This window comes from Hermetia illucens, chromosome 4 (genome assembly GCF_905115235.1).
Source record: "Hermetia illucens chromosome 4, iHerIll2.2.curated.20191125, whole genome shotgun sequence".
Classification (NCBI taxonomy): Eukaryota; Metazoa; Arthropoda; class Insecta; order Diptera; family Stratiomyidae; genus Hermetia; species Hermetia illucens.
Window position 1 is genome coordinate 165,147,357 of NC_051852.1, and position 23,544 is coordinate 165,170,900.

Below are 23,544 nucleotides of genomic sequence, written 5' to 3' on the forward strand. Positions count from 1 at the left end.
GATCTGTTGCTGATTTGCCTGGAGTGAAGCCTCTTTGGTATGGGCCAATGATGTTCTGGGCAATATCTTATAGATGGTACTCAGCAACGTGATGCCTCTATAATTGCTGCACTGTGTGATATCTCCCTTTTTATGTATGAGACAGATTATGCCTCTTTGGCAATCGTCAGGCATTGATTCGCTGTCCCATACCTTGAGCACAAGTTGATGAACCACTTGGTGTAACTGGTCGCCTCCATATTTAACCAATTCGGCTGTAATTCCATGGGCCCCTGGCGACTTATGATTTTTTAGCCGATGAATTGCACGGACTGTTTCTCCTAAACTTGGTGGTGGCAGTATTTGTCCGTCGTCTTCAGTTGGCGGGACCTCCAACTCGCCGATGTTCTGGTTGTTCAGTAGCTCATCAATATATATATATATATTATAATATGCCCATTCTGTCGGAAATCAGATTTCCCTGTTTGTCTCGGCATGATGAGCATCGAAGTGTATAAGGCTTCATCCTGCTGACTTGTTGGTAAAACTTGCGCGCCTGGTGCGGTTGCTCCCTGTACTTTTCTAGTTCACAGACTTGTTGGTTCTCCCAGGCTTCCTTTTCCGTGTGTGAAGTCGCTTCTCCGCTCGACGGAGTTCGTGATAAGTCTCTGCGCGTGCCCGCGTTCTTTGAGAATGCAAGATTACTCGGTATGCAGCATTCTTCCATTCCGTTGCTAGCTTACATTCATCGTCAAACCAGCCGTTCCGACTCCTTTTGCGGCTGGGGCCAAGTATGTTTGTGGCCGTATCCATGATAACGTTCTTCAGGTGATTGTGAAGATCATTTGTTGATGCTTCATCTCCAGGTCCTCTGTTGACTGCGATTATTGTGGCATCCATTTCCCTCTTATAGGTGTCGCGGAGGGTTGTGTTATGGATGGCTTCAATGTTCACTCTCACCTGATTGTCAGAGGGGATTCTAGGTGGTACCATATTTTGGACCATCCTAAATAACTTCTGATACGAATGATTTTGTAATATCTTTGTTGACAAATTCCAATTCAAATTTTCCAATATTGTCCTGCATATTATAGCCTATATTTTTTTTTGTTATTCTAAGATGAAGTTGAGGACTGTTTGCAGTAAATTTATATAGTATGCAGTTGGTAGTAGTATGTAGCAAGGTACTCAGCAAAAGAAATAGAGCAGGTTATCTTCCAAATATCGGTGTTTCCCGTGGACCGCATTTACTAGCGAAAAATATGTTTCTTACTGAATTTAGTTGTGATTATGATTATCAACTTTATTTGAGCAGATTTGAAAATAGCAAATATTTTAAGACCTATGCACTCTCCAATAGAAACTTCATGAAGGTTTTTTTTCGAAAAACAAAACCTTATTAAAGTCGGTTCACTGTCTATCTTTTTTTGTCCTTGATTCAAACCCAAACCATACGGTTATGAGAGGCTTTTACTCACTAACACCTCCTTTGCATGTCCTGTGCTATTATGTCACGCGGCAAGATCAACTAAGTACTGCGGTTTTTCATTAATTTTTCCACTGCCCTCCAAGTTGTTTCAGAGGCTAACATGTAGTGTTTCTTGTTCACTCCTTCGTGGATTATGAGACAACCACACAGTCAGATTATACTTCAGTTTCACTATCATCCCACCAAACGCTGCGCAAGTGAGAAGCCCATAGTAGCGAGACAAACACACAGACACAGATTGGGGACTGACGCTCTATCCCTTCAATCATCGCGCCGTCAGGGTAACATATTGTCCAAAATATTCTCGGCTGACGATTTCCACTTCCGTCCTACCCGTGGCAAATCTCGTGCAGTTAAAAACAACATGCTCCTCTGGAATCATCCCGAATATTGGGCAGTGTGGGGAGTCATCACAAAAGAAGTGACAACGAACGTGAAGGTGCCCGCTTAGGAATTACGTTAGGTCGTAGCTTCCTCCAGACAGGAGTCGCATACAGTGAGATTGAGCTGACAGCTCTAGAGGTAAGGAGCCAATAGCTTTGCCTTGAGCCACTTGCATTCAGTAAGATTTCCACATTCAACTCAGGAAGCCTTTGTAGCTAAACTCTCAAGATGTGGCTTGAAGTTATTTATTTGAGCGCCAGTTAAAAACGTTTGGAGTGTTCGCCAATCCTAACCTTTTTCAACGCTTACTTCCTTCGTTTGATGATCAGAACTATCTCGGTTTTATGTTCTACCCCCACGGCCTCCTAGCCAAGATTTGGCTTCTCGTTTGTGAAAATCTCGATTTCCTTAATATCTTTTGCTGGAATATTCTCCTGACTAGCTATTACCTTAAAATTCTTTCGTGCATTATTATTCGCAGAAGACCGATCCTTGTGGAACCTAATAGTATCTTAGGGCCATCATCCGAATCATAACACCACAGCCTACAGACGCTTTTGGAGGAATTGAAATTTGGCTAAACCCTCAATTCTTTTCCTCCATCTTGCAGAATTGAAAGCATCTCTCACATCGGGAGTAACTACGGCGTAAGACTTATTGGCCTCCATCGCTTCCTCCGCAATTTGTTTTACCGTACTGGTCTGATTGACAGTAGATCTCGCCTTTCGGAATCCAAATTGCCTTGCAGCGATACCACCTTCCTTTTATGTGATCGGTATAAGCATGTTGTGTTCTGTTGCTTTCACTTTACGAGGAAACCCCCTTCTTTCAGACACGCCATAAATGTTTGAAGGAACCAATTTGAAACTATCTTGACGACCACTAAGGGGGTCTTATTCTGGATGCTGTCTAAGTCTGGAGCTTTATTTTCGGCAATCTTCTTCACGGTCTCTCGAATGTCGTCTGTGGATGGGCGAGAAATTACATCATGAGCTACCTGAACAGCGGGTGGTTTTGATTTACTTGAAATTTGTGGGAAGATCCCGCAGCAAATCCAGATTGGTGGTCAGCGGTGAGCACTTACCCTTAATCGATGACGTGATCGCGTTATATGCGCCTCTCCATGGGTCGGAGTCTACTTTCTTGCATAACCTCTTGAACTGCTCAGTTTTAATTTTCGAAATTGCTGCTTGCCGTTGGATATTGCTCTGCTCTTGGTTGGTCTTTGTATATCCTGAATGCTTTTGCAGTTTCTTTAATTCGCTTATAGGATTTTCTGAAGGAAGATGACTAACGGTTTCGTCCAGCGCAGAGACAACTCATCAGATGCTGCCTCACATCTGCCCGAAGAGCAGCGTGGACGAAGGTGACAACAGGTGGAAAACGGTCCTTTTCTCCCTCCCTTGTCGTGTTTCCTCTTCTATTGTCGTGTGTCCTCCTTCCTTGTCGTGTTTCGCGATTATATAAAAGAAGCGTTTTCCACCTGTAGCCACTCTCGGCCACGGTGCTCCCATTGTAAAGGTGAGGCAGCGTCGGATGACTTGCCTCTGTCCTTGGCGCAACTGTTAGTAACCTCTCTTTTATATACTTGTGTGCTATGCCCTAACCATAAAACCTCAGAGTAAATTGCTCCCCATTTGGTTCGTTCCAACCTTAAGTGGATGCAGACTAAGGATCTCCCATATCGTAAACAAAAAAGATTTAGTGTTTTTTTTTCTTCCTTCGCAATTTTTACGTTAACCAGTTTCGCCTGGTTGAAGACTGCATTCCTGTTTCATAAGGGTACACCCTTTGGTAAGATGACTTTCTTGACTGGACAGGCGGCCTCACACGAGTTGGCGATCCGGTGTAGGAGATTCTTCCAAAATTCGCTAGTGTGTAACAAGCCAAATTATCCTACAATATGTTTATGTCTAGGACCTGGTGCCAGTAACAAATGTTGACGTATTTCCAGCATTGTGTATTCACCTCTTCATTTAGTAACTCTGCTTCTCCAAATCTTGGTCTGTGTAGTTAACCGACTTGTTCCGATGTTCTCCCGCCGCGACATGCGCCTCTGGTGCTCCTTTCCACCCTGGCAATTTAAGGACTATGGTCGTGCAACAATCCAAAATGACCTTCCTTGTACAGTCTACCGGTATCAGACCTGGTCGAAAGTGTATGCCACCGAACACAAAACACCTGTCTAAAAATAAACCTTTCCATGATTTCCTGCTCCTCCAAGTAAATATTTTTTTCCGGGGTTCATCTTGGTAGAATAGCCAATCAAATACCCTTGATCGCACTAGCATAGCTTGCCTTCTGGCTCCCCTCTTCCCTAACCCATTCTCCTTCTTCTTGGGTTCGGCTGATCTCTGGTGATCCCTTTTTCTTCGCTTTTACTCTTAAAGGCCTAGGTCTATTTTAATTCTTCTACTTCAAAGCCTTCGTTCACGTGTCTGAGAACCTATTTAACTACACCTCCGCCTAAAGCCTTTTTACTTTTTGAAGTTTGATATGCCAACCTCAAACGTACTCGTACTGGCCCCTGTTCGTTTACGTGTTCACGGCAGGGCTTGGCTTCACTACCGGACTTCCAAACTTCTCTCCCCTTGGGTCATCCTTAAATCACACGAGTCACGATAAGTTCCTCAATCCGAATCTTTGATCCGTCCTTCAAACGAGTGTTCAGATCAGCAATTGAGGATACCTGCAAATATTCCTCCTATACCAAGCTTTAAACGGTTTATGTAAAACAAAATCCGACTAAAGTCGATCAACTCTTTCTCTGTCTTTCCGTCCGTCTATCTGTCACAGGCACTTGCTCAGAAGTGGTTACTCCCATTGATTCGAAATTTGGTGGGGGTACCTGTGAATGCCACGTATACAGTGAGTAACATGATTCTACGTTGAGTTTAACAGAAGAGGTCCCTTCCAAACCTCCGAGCCTAACAAGCCCAGAAACGTGCAAGCGGGGTCGGTAGGCACTTCAGTGCATTTAGGTGCTAGTGGACCTAATTGTAATTCTGCTTTCGTGGTTGATTCCAGTCAACTCTGGTGATCATTCGAGACATTTCCAACTCCTATATTCGTTATAGTTAGCGCCTAAGCAAGGGTGTCAGGTTTCTCAACTATGGACCTGTTTAAGATAGCCTATTCCCGCTCCAAATTTCCTTCCTTGTTTGCCAGTTAAAGATGACATAGGTCTCTTGCGTTTGTTCCTTTTCTTAGAGAGACGAATATGACGATCTGGACCGTGACTATTCGCCACGAGGACGCGGAGCATACCGCAAAGTTCCATCTCAGTGGATGGTGTCTACACATCATTGCATCCAGAAATTTGGCTGTTGATGGCACTTCAACATCTTTCCTATCGACCAGTTCCTCTTCGCGTAGAAACCTAATCCTTCTCGGCTTTTGGTTTCAGTGTACTCATATACATTTCCTTTTCATACAAAAAGCAGCAGAGAAGTACTGGAGTTACCGTGAAACAGTCGAACGAATCAAAAGGCCTTCTTTCTGTGAGGGTCTTTTTAATCAAATTTAGGTGACAGGGGTATCCGTGGCATGCGGCCTGACCGTGCGCAAGGTCTATTAAAAATTTTTGGCAACAATCATGAAACTGCGCTTCATCTATTTGATCGGTTACAATATTCTTTAACTTGATTAGTGAAGTTGTTGCGTGGTGAGCTGAAACCCAACCTACAGAGGCAGATTCTCCATTTACCGACCAGTACGCATCACAGCTTAAGTCGGCATTCCAACTAAATCCTCTTTGCAGAGTCTCAAAGGGAGATGGACAGGGGTTTGAAATGGGCGAGACGTCGACGTGGAATTCGCCATACTTTTCAGTGTGGACCGAATTTTCAGTGTAGTGTGATGTGCTGCCTCACAGAGGAACCTTCTTCTACATACTATTAATAAGTTAGTGCGCAGTTTCGTTTTTTCCATGACAAATTTTGCACCTGAAATTCTTCTGCCTGAGACAACAAAGTACAGCCAATGATTCAACAAGATACCAACCTTATTTCGGCTCTCTAGCAGCGGTAAATGAAGCATAACATCTAATTATTCCTGCCCTAGTTAGTTTTTGAAACTACGGTCGAACAGCCGAACTCCCTGTGAATCGGTATTAAAAGAAAAGGGGTAAAAAAGGCAACTTTATTACAGTGTAATCCAGGCTTTTTCAGGTTTTGATCCACCGACATAATGAGACTCAGAACTTTATCGATAATATCGAAATCCTTTGGTGCTATCGGGGGAACCTCTATGAAAGTCTGAATATCCGATTATTGTATTGCCGATGCGAGAGGTTTCAGGTTCTCTCATAGGTCTCCCCTTGCATGCTTAAAAGTTCCACAACTCGTTTTGGGTCGCCCTTCAATTTACACTGAATCATCATCAGTCATTCTGCCCTTCTAATTTCTGACCCGTCATAGACAGAATTGAAGATTCTTCGGATTGATTCAAACTGACTCAGGTCTCCGCCAAGCGAAGAAATATCGGGCACTGCGAGGTATGAGCAAGATCGAAACCCGTGGTTCTAGGATGGCAAACCTTCAGCTAAGTACCTGCCTCCACCATAGTCATCTGCAATTTGTTGAAACGTATTTATGTCCTGTTTTTCTCAAACTGCGTCTTCCATCTTGAGGGTACTTCTTCCAGTGATGACCTCCTTGTGGATCATCGTTATCAGTTGAACTGCCTGTCATCAATAAAATCCTGATACGTTTCCTGGTTTCCCTCCCACGTGGCCGGGTTTAACTAAAGGTTAGTGGGCTGAAGAAACCCTTTCTGTCTTTTAAAAAATTGCTCTAGGGACACAATAAACAGGACCTTAGGTCCCCCAAAAAACGGCAGCGTTGGGATTTGTCTTTACAAGTCTACAACTATGAACGAAAACGTCATAGGTTGGCAATGTGGTTCATCTGATCCAGAAAAAAGTAACCCTAATTTATCTCTAGTTTTAGTCTCCTTCGAAGGGATTAAGCATGGCAAGCTAATCGTCGGCCCTTGGCCAATTGTGCCCGTAGATGTACCAAGTCGAAGATAAAGATTGCTGTCGTCACATTTGAGATATTTTTAAAAGAGGCAGTATCGCTTCGCAATCATCTTGAGAAGAGCAGAAAATCAAATCGAATAACACTCAACTCCGCCTTTGCACTCAGAGAGTGCCTGAAGGTTTCATCTATATCACAGAGTATCATTGTCGATTATTACACTATTAAATCGTTAAAGCATCTTGAACCTGGGTTCAACCGAGGTCATGAATAGATGGTATCATATGCACCATTCAGATCCGTCACAACTACTGAACACAGCTGTCAGCCCCACATTTCAAACCATATCAATTTCAAAGCAAAGAGGCAAATTAATTCAATGTTCATATCTCATTTCCATTTCCCCGGAAAAAAAGAAAATATTTGCCTATACAATGGATGGTGCTCATGGATCTAATGATTCGAAATTCAATCACAAATCGATACTATCCACATGGAGGAAAAAATCATAACGATAAATGGCTCATTACACCAACAGTTACGGCCCCGATAAAAATAAATTAAACATTATGTTTCCATATGACACCTATGGCACATTCTTTCACCGAGCTGGCGCTTCGCCCCTCCCATGCCCCAACAATGTTTCCAGTTTGTTGTCATCAATGGGCCCATTCCTGGGGCGCGTCAACTCAATCGAATCAGATACTAACAGAGCGGACCGTGACTAAGAGGGGGTTGCAGACCAGTCGGCCCTGCTTCAGAGCCTCCATAAGATTTCATATGTCATTCGCTATACATTACGTTCTGTGGCTTTCGATTAAACCTCAATGCTCTAATTATCGACAATATTGTATTGATTGCATGTGAGGTTTCGAGTGACAAATATGTGGAACTGGTGTGACACTTTGGTTAGTTGTTGTCGAGCAAGCTAAAAATAATGTTCGATAGTGGAGTGAATAATATCATGAGAATTGGAAAAGAGTAGGAAAAGGGTGCGATAATGGTTTACTGCTAGCAGCGAAACTATCTGGGTTTGGTGGTGAATCATTCAGTTTTAACATCAAAAACAGTCTCCACAAAGCAAACCCAGAGAGGAATTTTGTCGTTACTTATCAAATTTGTGAATAATTTACAGAAAAGCAACTTTTTTCCTGAATTCCATCCGATAAAATCTTGTGCAGCCAGGCTTCTGGTATCGCAAACAAGTACATTGCATTTCTATAACTTAAATTTGTTATCAGCATGCAAGCCGGAAGAAAGAAGAAAGCTTAGGTTCCTACTCATTATATACCAATACTACCCACTACCGTGGCTTCCCCCGAGACCGAGAAATTAAGAATTTTGTTGTACATGGTCTTTCACGCCAGTGGGACCAGTATGGAGCCCTGTGGGACGGCAGAGTCAATCCACTCCTGGGGTCCATCATCGGTGTCATACCGGAGCCTTTGTTCTTGCAAATAGCTATTGATAGTAGCTCCGAGATACTCAGGAATACCAATTCCGTCAGAGATTCTGGAATTAGCTTCCAATTGGCCGAATTAAATTCGCTTTTGAAGTTTAGGTTCACCGCTACGCAACATTTTACAAAACTAGCCTTTCCGTGAATTGCACCTTTGGTCAAGCCACTAACTTATTTGATGGAATCAGTGGTTGATCTGGCTCTCCTGGAGCCATACTGTCAATTTGAAAGGCCTCCTTATCTCTTAACAACCGGGAGCAATCTATTGTAGATTACCCGCTCTAGCAATTTCCCCATAGTGTCCAGTTGACATATGGGTCTGTAGCAGTATCAGTTTTTGCCCACTTCCATGCTGTGGGAAATATCCGTTTAAACATGTACGATTCGAACTACTCAGCGATCTGAATTTCATGGTGAACTTGAGATTCTCTTTCAATAAGCCGAGCAGAAGTATAACTGATATTCAGTAGTTCGTCTGCCGTGATTGCCAGAAGTGCCGCCACGTTCAGAGGTCACTAGAAGCCGTCGGAGTCCCCCTCTTGCTGGAAGAATGCACCTGGATGATTTTCAATAAGAGGCTGGATCGGCCCATTACGATTCTGTAGGCATTCCCATATTAGTTTACATCCGCCTCCGAATAGAACTCTTTAAAGCGTTCCCTCAATCCCCGGTTGGCCAGCTTGAGGGTTTTGCGGGCATCCCTATAGACATACTCTTTTTGCTTCTGATCAACCTTAACTACCGCCCTCTAAGTCGTTCGTCTGGCCCAGTGGCTGGTCAATGGAAGGCTGGCTAATTCAGTATTCGGGGAATGTGCATTTCTTAGTCACAGACGGGTCACACGCTTTGGCAATGCACTGTGTTACTTGGCGAGCTCTTCTGTCGAGGCTGCTTTACTAAGTTGGTTTAGCCACACCTCTATGAAGGTTTACTTATCCAACGCTTTTGCAGAGCAGCCTGACACTTTTATTTCGTTCTTGGATACACTGGTGCCCTGTCATGTGGCTTCAAAGAAGATTGTTGCTCACTGACAAACATGCCACGCGGCTGTGCAGGGTTGGAAAAAGTCCGATATACAACTAAGCCAGACCCTCCCTTCCGAAAGGTATTTACGATGCTTTCGTTGCCCAGAACTATATTCAACGGCGCAAATAATAGACTCCGCCCGTATTTATTCCTCTGCTATCCAATTGGAGAACCCAAGCTTTGAAGTCACCCGAAATCCCTTTGGAATTCGTCCCCTTGCTTGGAGAACAAGAAGATTGTCAGGCATGTCTTGAAATTCAGGCAACGGAAAGCCTTTGACTGCCTTCTTCTTTTTCTTTAGCCTTTATCCCGTTCACTGGCTGGTTACTCAGTCTTGGTGACCGCAAGTCCATATCGCCACTGCTTGGGTCGAATCTGTGACGTGACGTGACGGTTTCCGTACTTATAGTGGCGATTTCTAATCTTAGATTCGTAGGGGGTCTACTCAAGGTCTTTTTAAATTGCGGATTTTTACTGCTTTCGGCCGGTTATCCTGTTCTTCCTTTCCTTCGCACAATGGGCATTGGGGTCCCTATTGCAATCTCTGGCAATAGGCCTCTCTCTCCACGGCTTCTGCTTCAATCGGATTCATCAATGCCGTCAGTGCATGTCTTCGGGAAATGCCCAACATAAGGCGTTTTGAAGCACCTCTTTACTCAGATCTGTTTTCTTAAACGACAGGCTGCCTATCTGATTCGAACCTTTCCGGCCTTTAACAATCTGTATTGTACCAGTTTGAGTGTCGTCATATGTTTTCATTCCACTGATGATCCCTCTTTTTTCCCGTACTCTTTTACTTGGCTGTGATTCGATAGCAGGATGAGTAGGTGTCACTTAGGCCACCTGTCACACCGTTGGAGCAGCAGGTTTCTTCTTAGAATATCTTTCTTCTTCCGAATGGCTCTCATCATATTTTTTATGACTTGGTGCACGTTGTGCTTGTCCATGATATACTCCGAGAGCTCAACTATTTTTGCACCAAGCTAGATGAAGGGTATTTTCTCCGGATAAGGGCTTTATAAGTCCTAACAGGATTACTCCTTTTACACGCTCCTGCACCTTTGGCATGTATTGCACTTCGCTGTACCTTAACTTTTACGGTTTTTTGGTATTAGCGCAAATCTCAGAATAGGTCCTGGAAAACCTAATAGTTGACCCTCTTCAACAAATATGGTAGGTGATGCCATCGTTTTTGTCGTCTAGCGAGTTGCTTTCAGTTGATTTTTCTTCGGTTTTATTACTGGTATTCTCGGTAGCGTGCTACAACGTTTAGACACTTCTTTTTCCGAACCTAAATCCAGTTGCAGCATTGCCCACCACCGTGGCACTACGAACGAGAGCCCGCTTGCCCATTCCTAAACCTCTATTCACACAGTCGAGTAACCAGCGTGTTCAGCAGTCCACATTTCAAACATCCAAAGGCTTGTTCCATACATTTACTATGACAGTATTCATACGATCCAGTAGCAGGCGTTCCGGATCCAGCACGGGTCGTGTCATAACCTGATCTGTCCGTGAAATAAGCAATTAGGTATTAATAGTTTCCCTGGTTACGTGATGCATACGAAAAACACTTTACATTCGAGGTTTAGTTTACCCTGCCTAACTAATTCTTGTTTGAAATTGAGAGGGTCCCTGAATCCGCCATCCAACGAGGAGCCCATGGACCTGGAAAATGAGAGGCAGTTTCTATCCAATTGGTCCGGCCCAAGTATCTTTTTAGCTTCCACCTGGGCAGTCACACAGCAGCCTGAGGGTTTTCCCCTTTTTTTCGCAACTTAGGCAATACGAATTGTAGGGCATGCCAAATCTAGCGGTATGGTCTCTGACCACTATAATCTTGTATGCATTCGCACACGTCTGGCACAAGGGCTCTTGCAATCGGGTCTTATTATAAGAGGGCCAAATGCTCCTTGACTTGGTGCGAGTGGTGAATCCTCGCGGCTACAAACTAGTGCGAGTGGATTCCACCCTTGACTGTCGCCAGTGGGAAACAGACTATACCCACCGAGGTACTGCCAAGATCAGACGCCGCCCTTGAGTACAAAGACTTAATGATCACTTGTCTATCGGCCAGAATGACTATGTTAGCTTGGGGCTCAGATCATGCTCCAGCCATTGACAGACGTCCATTGGAATCGCTTGGAATATCATACACTGGGGAATCAAAAATTCATCTACTCTATATGAACCCGAGAAAGCTCCCCCACACTTTGCCCTGTCGGTGAAGAATATAATGTAATAGCCTTGCAACGCGCCGCCGGTCTTTCACTCTGCGCTGGTTGGAAAATCCACACAAAATGTCTCGTGAAGTTCGTCTTGCGTGTTGCGTCGTCCGTGCGGAATACTCAGCGCTCCCGAGGTACTTTGTCTAGGTTGGTACCATGGCTTAGCTGTCCAATATTCGAACTCACATAGTCTGACAGTACTGCGCACTACAGCGTAGTAAATGTGAAGGTTTAAGGGGAAGTAGTGCAGGTGCACATTGAGAGCATCTGCCGTGCAGGACTGCAGAGCCCCGGTAGCCCCTGCACACACGGTCCTTTGAATCCTATCAAGCCTCGTCTACATACAGAGAACCATACTCGACTGATGACCACATTTGTTTAAAGGTCCTCTTACAGGCGTAAGGTTTCTTCAATGGCGTTATTACTAATGTCGTTGAATGCTCTATTTATATCTAGGAAGGTAACTAGAGTCTAATGATTGTACTGTAGTGCCTGCTAAACCATGCTAATTACCTCGTCGAGAGCGGTATTTTTGGATTTGTTCCTGAGGTTGTCATGCTGAGACTGCTGAGCGAAGGGCGTTGGCTTGATAATCGTCCTTAAGTTGATGTCTAGGGCGTTCAACACGAAAGGGCTTGAGACTGATTGGTCGGAAGTACTTTGCGGGCTCATGATTGCACCTGCCCGCTCCCGCTGAGAAGCTGTTTATACCCCGGCCGATTTTATCTTCGATAACTACCAATTTGAAAGTCTCACACGACTGGGGTTGTATACCCTCTATGCCTTGGCTCCCAGTCCTCCTCGTTGGCGAAGAAGTGCAGCTCCGGAAACTGGGACTGCATACAACAAGATAGAACTCACCACCGTGGCTATGAGCAGCCTGCAAGTGTGCCGCGGTACTCTTACGTTCGGCATCATCCTTGCCAGAGCCATACTAGTGGTGGATGCTTTTTCACACGTATGCTCTCTGTGCTGCTTAAAATTGTGTTTTCCGTCTATCATCACCCCCAAGTATTTTACGGTCGGCTTGGAAGTGATAATATGATTTCTGATTCTAATGCATTCGTAATTTCTCTTGTCGCGTTTAGTGATGAGGATCCCTTCCCTCTTTTCCTCCACGAGTGCGAGTCCAGCACTCTAACCAAGCCTTAACAACACTGATTGCTTCGCTTGACTACAACTCAGCATCCTCGAGATGCTTTGGGACCACAACCAGTGCTATATCATCGGCGTAACCCACCACCGTGGTCTCCTCCGGAATCGGAAGGGTAAGTACATCATTATTCATGAGGTTCCACAGTAGTGAGCCCAGTACGGAGCCCTGTGGGACACTCGCGGAGACAATATACTCCTTGGGTCTATCATCGGTATTATACCAGAGCGTCCGCTCCTGCAAGTAGCTATCGATAATAGCGGCGCGGTAGGTGGTCACCAGAGACTTTCGTATAAGGGTCCAACTGGCCGAGTTGAATGCGTTTCTCACATCCAGGGTCACCACCACACAATATTTGCTGGTACAACCCTCCTTCCGTGAATTGCATTTTCGGCCAACCCGGTAACCATTTTGACAGCATCAATGGTTGATCTGGCTTTACGGAACCCATACTACCTATCTGACTTGACTCTCGACGACTGACAGTAATCTATTACAAATTACTCACTCCAACATTTTCCCCATAGTCTCTACAAGACATATGGGTCTATAGGAAGACGGTTACCCTGGAGGTTTGCAGCAGCATCAGCTTCTGCCTTTTCCCTGGTGCAAGAAAGATACCCTCGGACATGCACGTTTCGAACAGCTCCGCGAACATATCCGGTCTACATTTGACGGCAGCTTTGAGGGCCTTATTCGGTATATCGTCTAGACCAGGGACTTGGCTGTCGCCTATTCCATTGCAGATCTCCAGCAGTTCATCCCTGGTGGCTGGTGTAATCGGCGTCATATTGAAGGGCCTAGATTGTTTTCAACAAGAGCTAGGGCACGGGATCTGCAGAGGTGATCGGCCACTAAATCCTGTCACGATTTTATAGGCTCTACCCCACGGAGTTATATTCGCTTCCGAATAGAACTCCTTAAAACATGCCCTCTTACTCCGCTGGATGGTGAGCTTGAGGTTATTGCGGGCTTCTCTATAGGCATGCTCCTTTTTCCATTGATCGATCCTACCTATTGCCCTCTGAGCCATTCATCTGGTTCTGTGACAAATCGATCGAAGGTTGGCAAGCTAACTATTTTACCAATAATTGGGTCTTCTAGTGGGAAATGAGCATCTCCTAGGCATGGACGCATCACATGTTTTAGACATGCTTTGTCTGACATGCAGAGCTCTATCCGTGTAGTTGCCTGCTTTGTTAGGCAGGTCTAATCGCATTTCCATGAATGTTTGTTCATGCATTGCTTTTGCAGACCATTCTGGTGTTCTTTTGGATTTCGGCTTCTGGAGTGCGGGTCTCCTGCCTTGTGACTCCCTCCTTAGTTCAAATATGATTGCCTGTTGGTCGCTGTACGTGAAGTCCTCGTTAATTTGCCAGGACATGTCACGTGCCAGCACAGGGCTGACAAAAGTCAGGTTTACAATTAAACCAGTTCCCCATTTCCGATAAGTGTCTACATCACCTTCGTTGGCTATAACGCTGTCTGTCTGTCCGTCCGTCCGTCACACGCATTTTTCTCGGAGACAGTTGTAGCGATTGACACCAAATTTGGTGGAAAGGTGGAAACTGTGAACGCTCACGCATAGAGTGAGTTACATAATTCTACATCGAATTTAAGGGGGGGCGGGTCCCCATACGTGCAAAAGGGGGGGTGTACATTTTTTTTTGCATCAAATATAGTCATGTGGGGTATCAAATAAGAGTTCTTGATTAGTACTTTCCAAAGCCGGTCTTAGTTTTGACATTTGTTGTAGAGATGGGGAGTGCGGGGGGTCAAAAGTGATCATTTCTTTCACGGAATCATTCTCTCAAACTTCCCAACCGAAAAATCCGAAAAAAATCAAGCGGTTTCCCGACTTGTTGGCTGTTACAACCACTTTTCTTGGAATGCACTCAATTTTTTTTTCTTTTTTTAAGAAAGTAGAAAAGATTTTTTTCGTCGCTTCAGTTTTGAACCCCTTTTTCGCTTGTCCAGAAGGGAACGTGCAGAAAAGAATTTGAAAATTAAATGACCTTTTTTGAAGCTCAACTAATTAAAAGATTCCTTTTTCATCTTCAGTTTCACTTTCGGAGGTTGAATTTTTTAAAAGGGGCATCAAGCCAGGTACTCGATACGCTGTGAATAATGATCCTTTTCTCCTGACAGAAAGCAGCTTATTCTTCAGTGATGCACCTGACTTCACTTTCCAGACTGGTAATGTCCACTTTTGTTAAAGAAACGTTTCAATATTTGCTTCTAAGCATTTTCCAGAGAAGAATACCTGACCACCGAAATAAAAGTCTTAAGGGAACTGGAAAATGTCTCCGATATTCAGGGTCCTCATAATCCTTTTGGCCATGTGATTGCTGTTTCATTTTGGCTTGGGGTCCTTTTAGTGGCTTTAATGGTATAATGATGGCAGCTTTCGAGCTACTTTTGGAATTTATCCGTGGATCTTGGTCTGTCAAATGAATTCACTCAACCCGGTCCAACACATTGTGAACCTTTTAAGAGACAGGTTTCACTGGCTGTGCTTGTCCAATCTTAACTTGAAACGTGACCGGATCGCGAGGTGAAAAATATCTAATTATTTCTTAGATGCATGCGAAAAAGGCTTCACGTCAGCTTAAGCTGTCAAACTTTGATAGCACCAAGTTCACTTCGCAATCGATTAAAATCTGATGAGTTTCTGATGAACCGGGAGGGAGCACTTATATCCTCAAAAACTTTCCAATCTGAATTTACTAGTAAACCCCAAAAGTGGCAAAATAAAAAAAAAATCCTAATTCTTACCACGTAACACAATGTTGGAAAGTTTGGTGGAAATACTACTTTTATTAGTAGAGTTCTAGCAGGCAAAAATCGCCTCTTTCCTGTAAATTTGCTGAGTCACACATTAAAGTGAACTTTTGACACACTAAGTGAATATATGCGAAATCAACCCACATGAAACGACAAGCGAAAGGATATCCCACCCCAGTTTCCTTGTCGACCGACGAATGTGTTAAAATTAAATGAGAATGAAGCGATTACAAAGGGAAAGGTACTTAATATTTTAATATCGATGGTGCTATTGGCATGTGCCAAGTTGACAAATGACGAAACAAAAGAACAAGGACACAAGTCCGTCGAAAAGGAAAGTGAAACACAACCAGGTCAACTCGACACCAAGGGATTATGAAAGATGCAATAACTCCCATGGACATTCTGCTTGCTGTGATTTATTCTGTCCGCGTAGGAAATCGTTGCGAGTCATAATGTGGCAATATTTTTCTGGGTTCAGAATATCCTTTTGGTTCTGTTCATAATCCCCAGCCGTAATGATTTCCACGAACCGAAAAAATATAACTTTTACGTACCTTTCGGATATTTTGATATACTACTTAGCCCTGGAGCTATGACCTAATCGACTGTGTCCTCCAGTCTCTATCTGAATACCCCATCCTACGGGGCTCCATTATTGCCATCCAACTACGAACGTGCCGATGAAGCTTAATGGGGTGCCCGGACTATAGTTACCGACCATAGTAAGGAGACGAAATACATATGAACTCGGTTATAGTTCCTTTGATTGATGGTTGTTTAAGAGGCTGACGGAAAATTCAGGGAAAGAATATCATTTTATAGCATTTGGTTGTGAGGCAGGACTATGTCTCGGATAATAGACAAACAACGTATATTTCTAACGGATGGCGCATGGTGGATGGGGGAATAAGCTGTCATGGAGTGTCCTTGTGAGACTGCTCGGAAGCGATAAGTTGTCATTCTTACCCTTCTTCGTGTCCATTATGTTTCTGACAGTTTTATGACTTTGTTGCCGTTGCTGTGAAGGATGGGTCCAGCTCGGGGTGTCCTTTCTGCGCTTTTCCGGTACAAGGATGTTGGACATGATGGTGGATCAATGTTAGTGGTGTATTTCGGCTGGGTGGGTTAGTAAATTAAAAAAGTGACGAGGTGTAACTGATACAATACGAGTGTTAATCCATGATATGGGGACCTTAATTTTACGCCGAGTCCTGGAATCTGATACTACTGACTCGTTCGGAGATAGATTTTATTAAGCCTTATGGAGACCAGAGAAGGCTGAAATTATTCGCTAAGCAGAGTTGACTATGCACCCAATCTTTGCGCAAATCCTTGGATAATTATCACTTGAAACTGTTACGTGAATTTCTATTTACAATTGTGAAGCTTATGCAACATGTCCAATGAGCGGAATCTGATCCAGTATCCCAATTTACATACAATTTTCATGTCTTCAATTGAGATGTGCCTTGTGAGTTTCCTAGTATGCAAAACGACCAATTTTCCTATTAACTGACATGAAAGAAACTTGCATTTCCACACATTACCCGAGACTTTATCGTTCCAATGAAAGGTCCGACATGGCTCTTAGAGCGCGTTACGAATACTTCAACTCTGCTGCATTTGCAGCTTCCAACGTCTTGCAATTAACTCCAATTTGCAAAGAAAGGCTGATGGCTGGAATTGTTTGGTAAATTAAGAACGCGCTGGTTCGATCAATTCCTTCAACATCAAGCGTTGACGTTAATTATAGTGATTGCAGCTGTGCCTGCATGTGATGCAACAATAATGAATATCTGACGTGGTAGTTGGGAAAGAGTTATTAATTCTACTGACAAAGCAGGAAGAAGGAGGACATGTACCACTTCTGATGACAGAGGAGAAGTCAAAGAAAATTGGTCTCTTTGTCAGACTTTCCTTGGTTGGTATTGATACAAGTAAAAAGTATTCGCAAACATCGTCTGGGAATTCAAGGTGTCCTGATTCTGCCATTCACTTGATGCCGGACCGGGCTAATTGGAGACCCAATCCTTGTGATCTATGCACCTATCTATTTTGGGCTAGCACCCAATCATTATAAAGAGACGACTTGCGGTTGCATCCCGGGCAGAGGCAACTCATCAACCCTCAACCTTACCTCAGATTTACCAAAGGAACAGCATGACCAAAGCTTTTGCCAGGGATTATTCACTCCTTCATATTTTTCCAATTAGGTACTAGCCCAAAATACAGGGATCCTCCAATTACCTTAGTCTGTGATGAAATAAATGGCGAACTTCTAAACGAAAATTATATTCTACTTTGGTCGGGTTAGGCCTCGCCTTATGATGTGGATTTTCGTTCAATGTAACGCACATCCATGATGAGTCGGCGAATTCATATAAAGGAGCAAATAAAATCGCTACTACCTGGGCAGAGGTGAGGCAGCATCTGATGAGCTAACATTGCCATGAACAAAACTGCAAGTCGTTTTCCTTTTAAATCATTTTCTCATCGCTTGTGAATTCCTTACAACCATTTTTTTAGAGGGTGTCGTGTAGCATCCAGAATTGATCAGAAGGATAATTTTTAAACTTTTCGCGGGGGAAGCTCTGGTTTGCTATACCAGCTCGTCCATGTCACGTCTCCGTCGCGCCGCCTTCCGAGCTCGATCCAACTCCAGGAGTTTTGTCTGCACCACGGCTACTGCCTCATTTACCGCCATCCAGTTTTCCTCCGACTTCAGCATCTCTTCCACCAGGTTCGAGGGCTCGATGTCCGCCCCCAAGAAGTTATTCGACTTCCTTTTCTGCTGCAGAAATCTGGGACAATGGAACATAACGTGCTCCGGGTCCTCGGGTGTAGCACCGCATTCAGGACAGTTGGGAGACTCATCCAACTCGAAGCGATACAAGTACTTCCTATAGCCACTGTGTCCCGGTAAGGAACTGTGTCAGGTGGTAATTCAATTCTCCGTGCTTTCGGTTGACCCATTTCTCGATACACGGGATCAATGTATGGGTCCACCGGCCCTTGTTGGAGTTATCCCATCGTTGTTGCCACTTGCCACACAACTCTCTCCTGATGGCTTTTCGGAAATCCGCATTCACCTCGGCTGGATTTGCCTTCCGTTTTTCGTAGAGCCAGTGTGCCTCGTCCGCTAGAAGATCTATAGGGATCATTCCTGCGATGACACACACTGCCTCCGTCGACGCCGTCCTAAATGCACTGCACACCCTTAGCGAGATTGGCCGGTATGCCGAACTTATCTTCCTCCGGTTGACAGCGTGGTTCAACGCTCCCGCCCAGACAGGGGCCGCGTATAGCAGGATCGACCTCACCACTCCCGCGATGAGTAACCTGCGACTATACTTCGGCCCTCTCAAGTTAGGCATCATCCTTGCAAGGGATGAGCTGGCATTTGCTGCCTTCTCTCGCGCATAATCCAAGTGTCTCTTGAAACTCAGCTTGGCATCGATCATCACCCCCAGGTATTTGACAACCGATTTTGAGACGACCTCACGATTACCAACTTGGGTGGTAACCGTGTTGTTCTTCCTACGGTTGGTAATGAGGACTGCCTCCGTCTTTTCGTCCGCCAGATCCGGCTTGGCCATTCGTAACCATGACTTGATGGTGTGAATGGCTTCATTTGCATAAAGCTCCACGTCCTCCGGATGCTTTGCAATTGCAACTACCGCCAGGTCGTCCGCAAAACCAATCAGCGTTGTCTCCTCCGGCACGCGAAGGCCAAGCACTCCATCGTACATTGTGTTCCACAGCAGCGGTCCCAATACAGAACCTTGAGGCACACCTGCTGTCACAATATACTCCTTCGGCCCGTCGTCCGTCTCGTACCAGAGAAGTCTGTCCGAAAGGTAACTCTCGATGAGCCGAGCCAAGTAGCTAGGAACATCGAGTTTGGCCAAAGTGCCCTTAATCCAGCCCCAGTTGGCTGAGTTAAAAGCATTTTTGACGTCCAGCGTCACCAGACCACAGCATTTGCCCATGGCCATTCGAGCCGATTCCACGACCTTTGCTACTGCATCGACCGTAGAACGGGCTCGTCGAAACCCATATAGCTTCTGCCTCTTCCACTGGGTGGGAAACACTCCTTCCGCCATGCACGATTGGAATGTGCTTGCGAACCACCTTGGTCTGGCCTTGACCGCCACCTTCAGAGCCTTGTTCGGAATTCCGTCCAATCCCGGAGCCTTACTGTCCCCAATACGTAGATTTCCCAAAGTTCCTCTTCGGTAACATCAGGGATCGAGAAGACGTCCTGCTGAGCTGCCAGTTGGGGTTCTCTTTCGTCCTGCTCCTGCTGCGGGAAAAGAGTTGTAATTATTTTCAACAAGAACCGTGGGCATGTCACTCGAGGTGATTTTTGCCCGCGGATCTTCTTCATTACAACTTGATAGGCTGTACCCCACGGATTCGTATTAGCCTCCATGCAGAGCTTCTGGTAGCATTCCCGCTTGCTTCTCCGAATGGCCTTCTTAAGGTTGCTTCGCAGATCCCTGTATTCCTCCTCACGCTCCTGGTACTCCAGCCTTCCCCTTGTCCTGTGGGAAAGTCTCCTCGCTCGGAGACAAGAGGATCTCAAGGCAGCGATCTCCAAGTTCCACCAGTAGTTTGGCCTCTTGCCGTGGTGCAAACGTCGTCGTGGCATCGTAGCGTCGCATGCTTCGATTACACGGTGAGACAGCTATGTGACCCTTTCCACCGCTGTTCCATCCAGATCATGGGCTCCCTCTAATGCGGCCAGGAATGTCTCCTCGTCGAAAGCTCCGATAGACCAGCCAAGCGCCTTAGCCTTTCCACCTCCAGAGCGTCGTTGACTGGTTCCCCGGTTCCCAATGCGGAGGAAGATGGCCTGGTGGTCACTGTGGGTGTAGTGCTCACTCACTTGCCAAGCCATCTCCCTCACCAGTGAAGTGCTAACAAATGTCAGGTCAACGATCGAACCCGACCCTCTTCCTCGAAAGGTGGGCACGCATCCAACGTTGGCCAGCACGATGTCCAGCTCCGCAAATGACTCCAACAGAATTTGACCTCTGGTGTTCGTCGATCAGCTTCCCCACTCCAGGGCCCACGCGTTGAAATCGCCCGCAATGATTTTAGGGCTCCGGTCTCTAGCGTCCAACACCAGACTGTCTAACATCTCCTCATATTGTGCTAAGGTTGCACTAGGAGGAGCGTAGCAGCTGTAAATATGGACACCATTGACCTTCGTCCTTATAAAACCGGCTGCGGGGGGGGGGGCATGACTTCCTGAATGGCCTGTCTTCCGCACGCCCAGATTGCGGCGTTGCCAGACGCATCCACCGCCCAAGTCGCACCGCCGTGGTTTCTGTACGGCTCGCAAATAACCACGACATACACATTCGACTCTCGAATGGTTTGCGAGAGCAGATCCTGAGCTGCCTCACAGTGATTGAGATTGATTTATATCAATATCATTTGCCTGTGCGGTTCAGCACCCTCCTATATACCGGACATCTGCTGCTTCCCGCAACATGCCGGTCGTCCACGCCCTCTTTCCCACTACATAGCATACACCGTGGATCTCCGGTGCAATCTTTGATGAGGTGGCCCTCTTCCCCACACTTCCTGCAACTCCTCGACCTATCATGCTGGCTAGTGCATGCCGCCGCAAAATGGCCGAAATCGAGGCATCTGAAGCATCTCTTTAGAGATATTTGCTCCCTGAGCCTGCACACGACCCAACCTACTCTTACTTTGCCCGCGGTAATTAACTTAATAGCTGATTCCGCCGGCAAACTAATAATAGCGGTGTGTGTGCCGCCATATGCCTTCTTCATCCTTTTTACGGCACTCTGGTCTATATCGCTAAGGTTGAACTGTTGCTTTAGCGCAGCACAGATGTCCTCCCGTGAGGTGACCTCATCTAGGTCCTTGCATTCAACCACTATCTTCTGTTTCTGAGCTCTTACCTCAGCTTCCTCTCCTAGTACACTTTCCACCTGCCCGCGGAAGTTATCGGCCGACTTGTCGGCGGATCTACTTAACTCCAGCATCAGATCCCCTCTCTGTGTTCGCCTGATACGGCTCACACTATCCCCAAAATCCTTCAATTCCGGGTCTGACTTCACCTTTCGGAGGATGTCGGCATAGAACATATTTCCCTTCTTGGAAATAATTATTATTTCCGGGCGGAGCTTCTTTTTGTCCTTTTTCCTCTTGTTGCTCACCTTAGTCCATTGTTCGGGCCTCCGGGCGTTGGTTTCTCCCATTTTTGTAGGTGTAGTGGCTGCAATCGTGAGATTACCGACTTTCGCGGGTACTCTCGCCGGCTCCGCCTTCTTTGGTGAAGAGGCTTTTTTCTTCTTCGGGACTTGCTGTGGCCCAAGAGGCTCGCTGGTACCGTCTCTAGCCCGTTTTCCTGTCTTCCCGCCTGCTTTATCACGGGGAGGCGTCACCTGCGTTTCCCTTGTGACCTTGCCAACTGACGCTTGGGAATTCTTTTTTTCGAGTGCTTGATATAAGATAGTTTAATGCCTCTTATCAAGGCTCGAATATTTTGGTGGATATTCCGCCTCTCCTTGATGAACTCGCACAGTTCATTTATTCGTTCCCCGAGTGTAACGAACGCCATTCCGATATGTTCCAGTTTGCTTTCGCGCCTTGCGCCACAAGGAATGATGTCGATTAAGGGACTATTCGTGTTTCTTTCAGAGTCCCGCGACGAATCTCGACTACCAAAAAGAACCATTGTTCTCGGTGGTGATCTCCCAAGCTTCGAACTCCTAAAAGGATCCGGTGTGGACCTAATTTCCACTCCACCATTATCTCTTGTAGCATTAGATGCCACAGTAGCCAAGTTTCCCACTACTGAGGAACTGCGGTCGTTGGATATCGACGGCCGGGAGCCCGGCCAGATGCGGGTATCCGCATCTGACATACTATGTCCTATCTAGGTTGGTGCCCGCCAGGGTGCACTTTAAGCCCATCATTTGGTATCTATAATCTACCAACCTTCAATTAGCTTCACATTCACTCATCTTAAGGCCATATTATTTCCAAATTACCTATTTGGAAGCCCAGTTATTTCGAACCGTACTAGTCTAAAATCCTACTGCCCACCTTAATCTATACAGGATAAGCCTCCATTTAATCCAAATGTATAAGTCATTAGTTCAACACTTGGAATTTCCCTCTGTCAACCCACTGATCCCTATTCGATACAATTGGACAACGTTACTTATCCTGAACTGAAACTTAATTCGATTAAATCTTGGTCTGTGTCTGTTTACCTTTATCCTGTCTCGAGAACCTCCGGTATAAGAGCAACAAACAGGACAATGTCTGCAATTGTAAATGAAATGCTGAATTTAAATCAATAATAAAACCAAGGCCCAACTTAGGGGATCCTTGGAGCGGATGGGTGACTCTGCTGCTTGTTTAACTGAAGCCTGGTCGCCTGTCCTTGGTTGGTCCAGCTTCGACTCGTCCATTGCCTCCATTGAATGTTCCTTGCCACCATTTACCACTCTCCTTGCCAGTTGTAGTCTATTGCCCCATGAATGAGAATGAAAATTGGATTAATGCGGTCTATTCTGTCTATTTTGTATTCAATTTCAGATATGTCCACGGAATCGGTTCAGAGACGAGAAATTCACTTTTTCATTTGCATAACGCCCGGGATTTAGTTCTGGTGACTACTTGCCGTCATGGAAAGAGCTGGAGGGATTTGCAGGACGCTCGATGCGATGAGGACAACCGAGAATATGACAGGTAAGTTCAGTGCCAGGACTCACTTAAATGCTTTCCTAATATGGGATCGGAGTAATACTTGCTGAAGACAAGATTCGATATTGGACGGATGGAATGGTTATGGTTATTTGGGGACCAGATTGAAACGTGTTCGAATGGATTGGATGGAGTCGTCCATTTGTCCGGTTCGGTTGCTTCATCGACCTCCTTGCAGAGCGCCAGCTTCGAGCTCGATTACACCCTATACAAATGAGGTCTTATTCCGGTCTATGTTAAACGATGGATGGGAATTACTCAAGTTAGTTTGAACACTGACGGAGATTTCTTAGTCCAATTTGGACTGC

At 45.4% G+C, this 23,544-nt stretch overlaps 1 protein-coding gene across 1 annotated transcript in view; it reads left to right on the top strand.

Moving 5' to 3' along the window:
- LOC119655721 (exostosin-1) overlaps positions 1-23,544 on the top strand; it is a 265,040-nt gene that overhangs the window by 119,143 nt on the left and 122,353 nt on the right. The window contains exon 2 of the mRNA XM_038061754.1: positions 23,069-23,221. Within this exon, the coding sequence (XP_037917682.1) occupies positions 23,069-23,221 (153 nt within the window). The remainder of the gene's footprint in view (positions 1-23,068; positions 23,222-23,544) is intronic.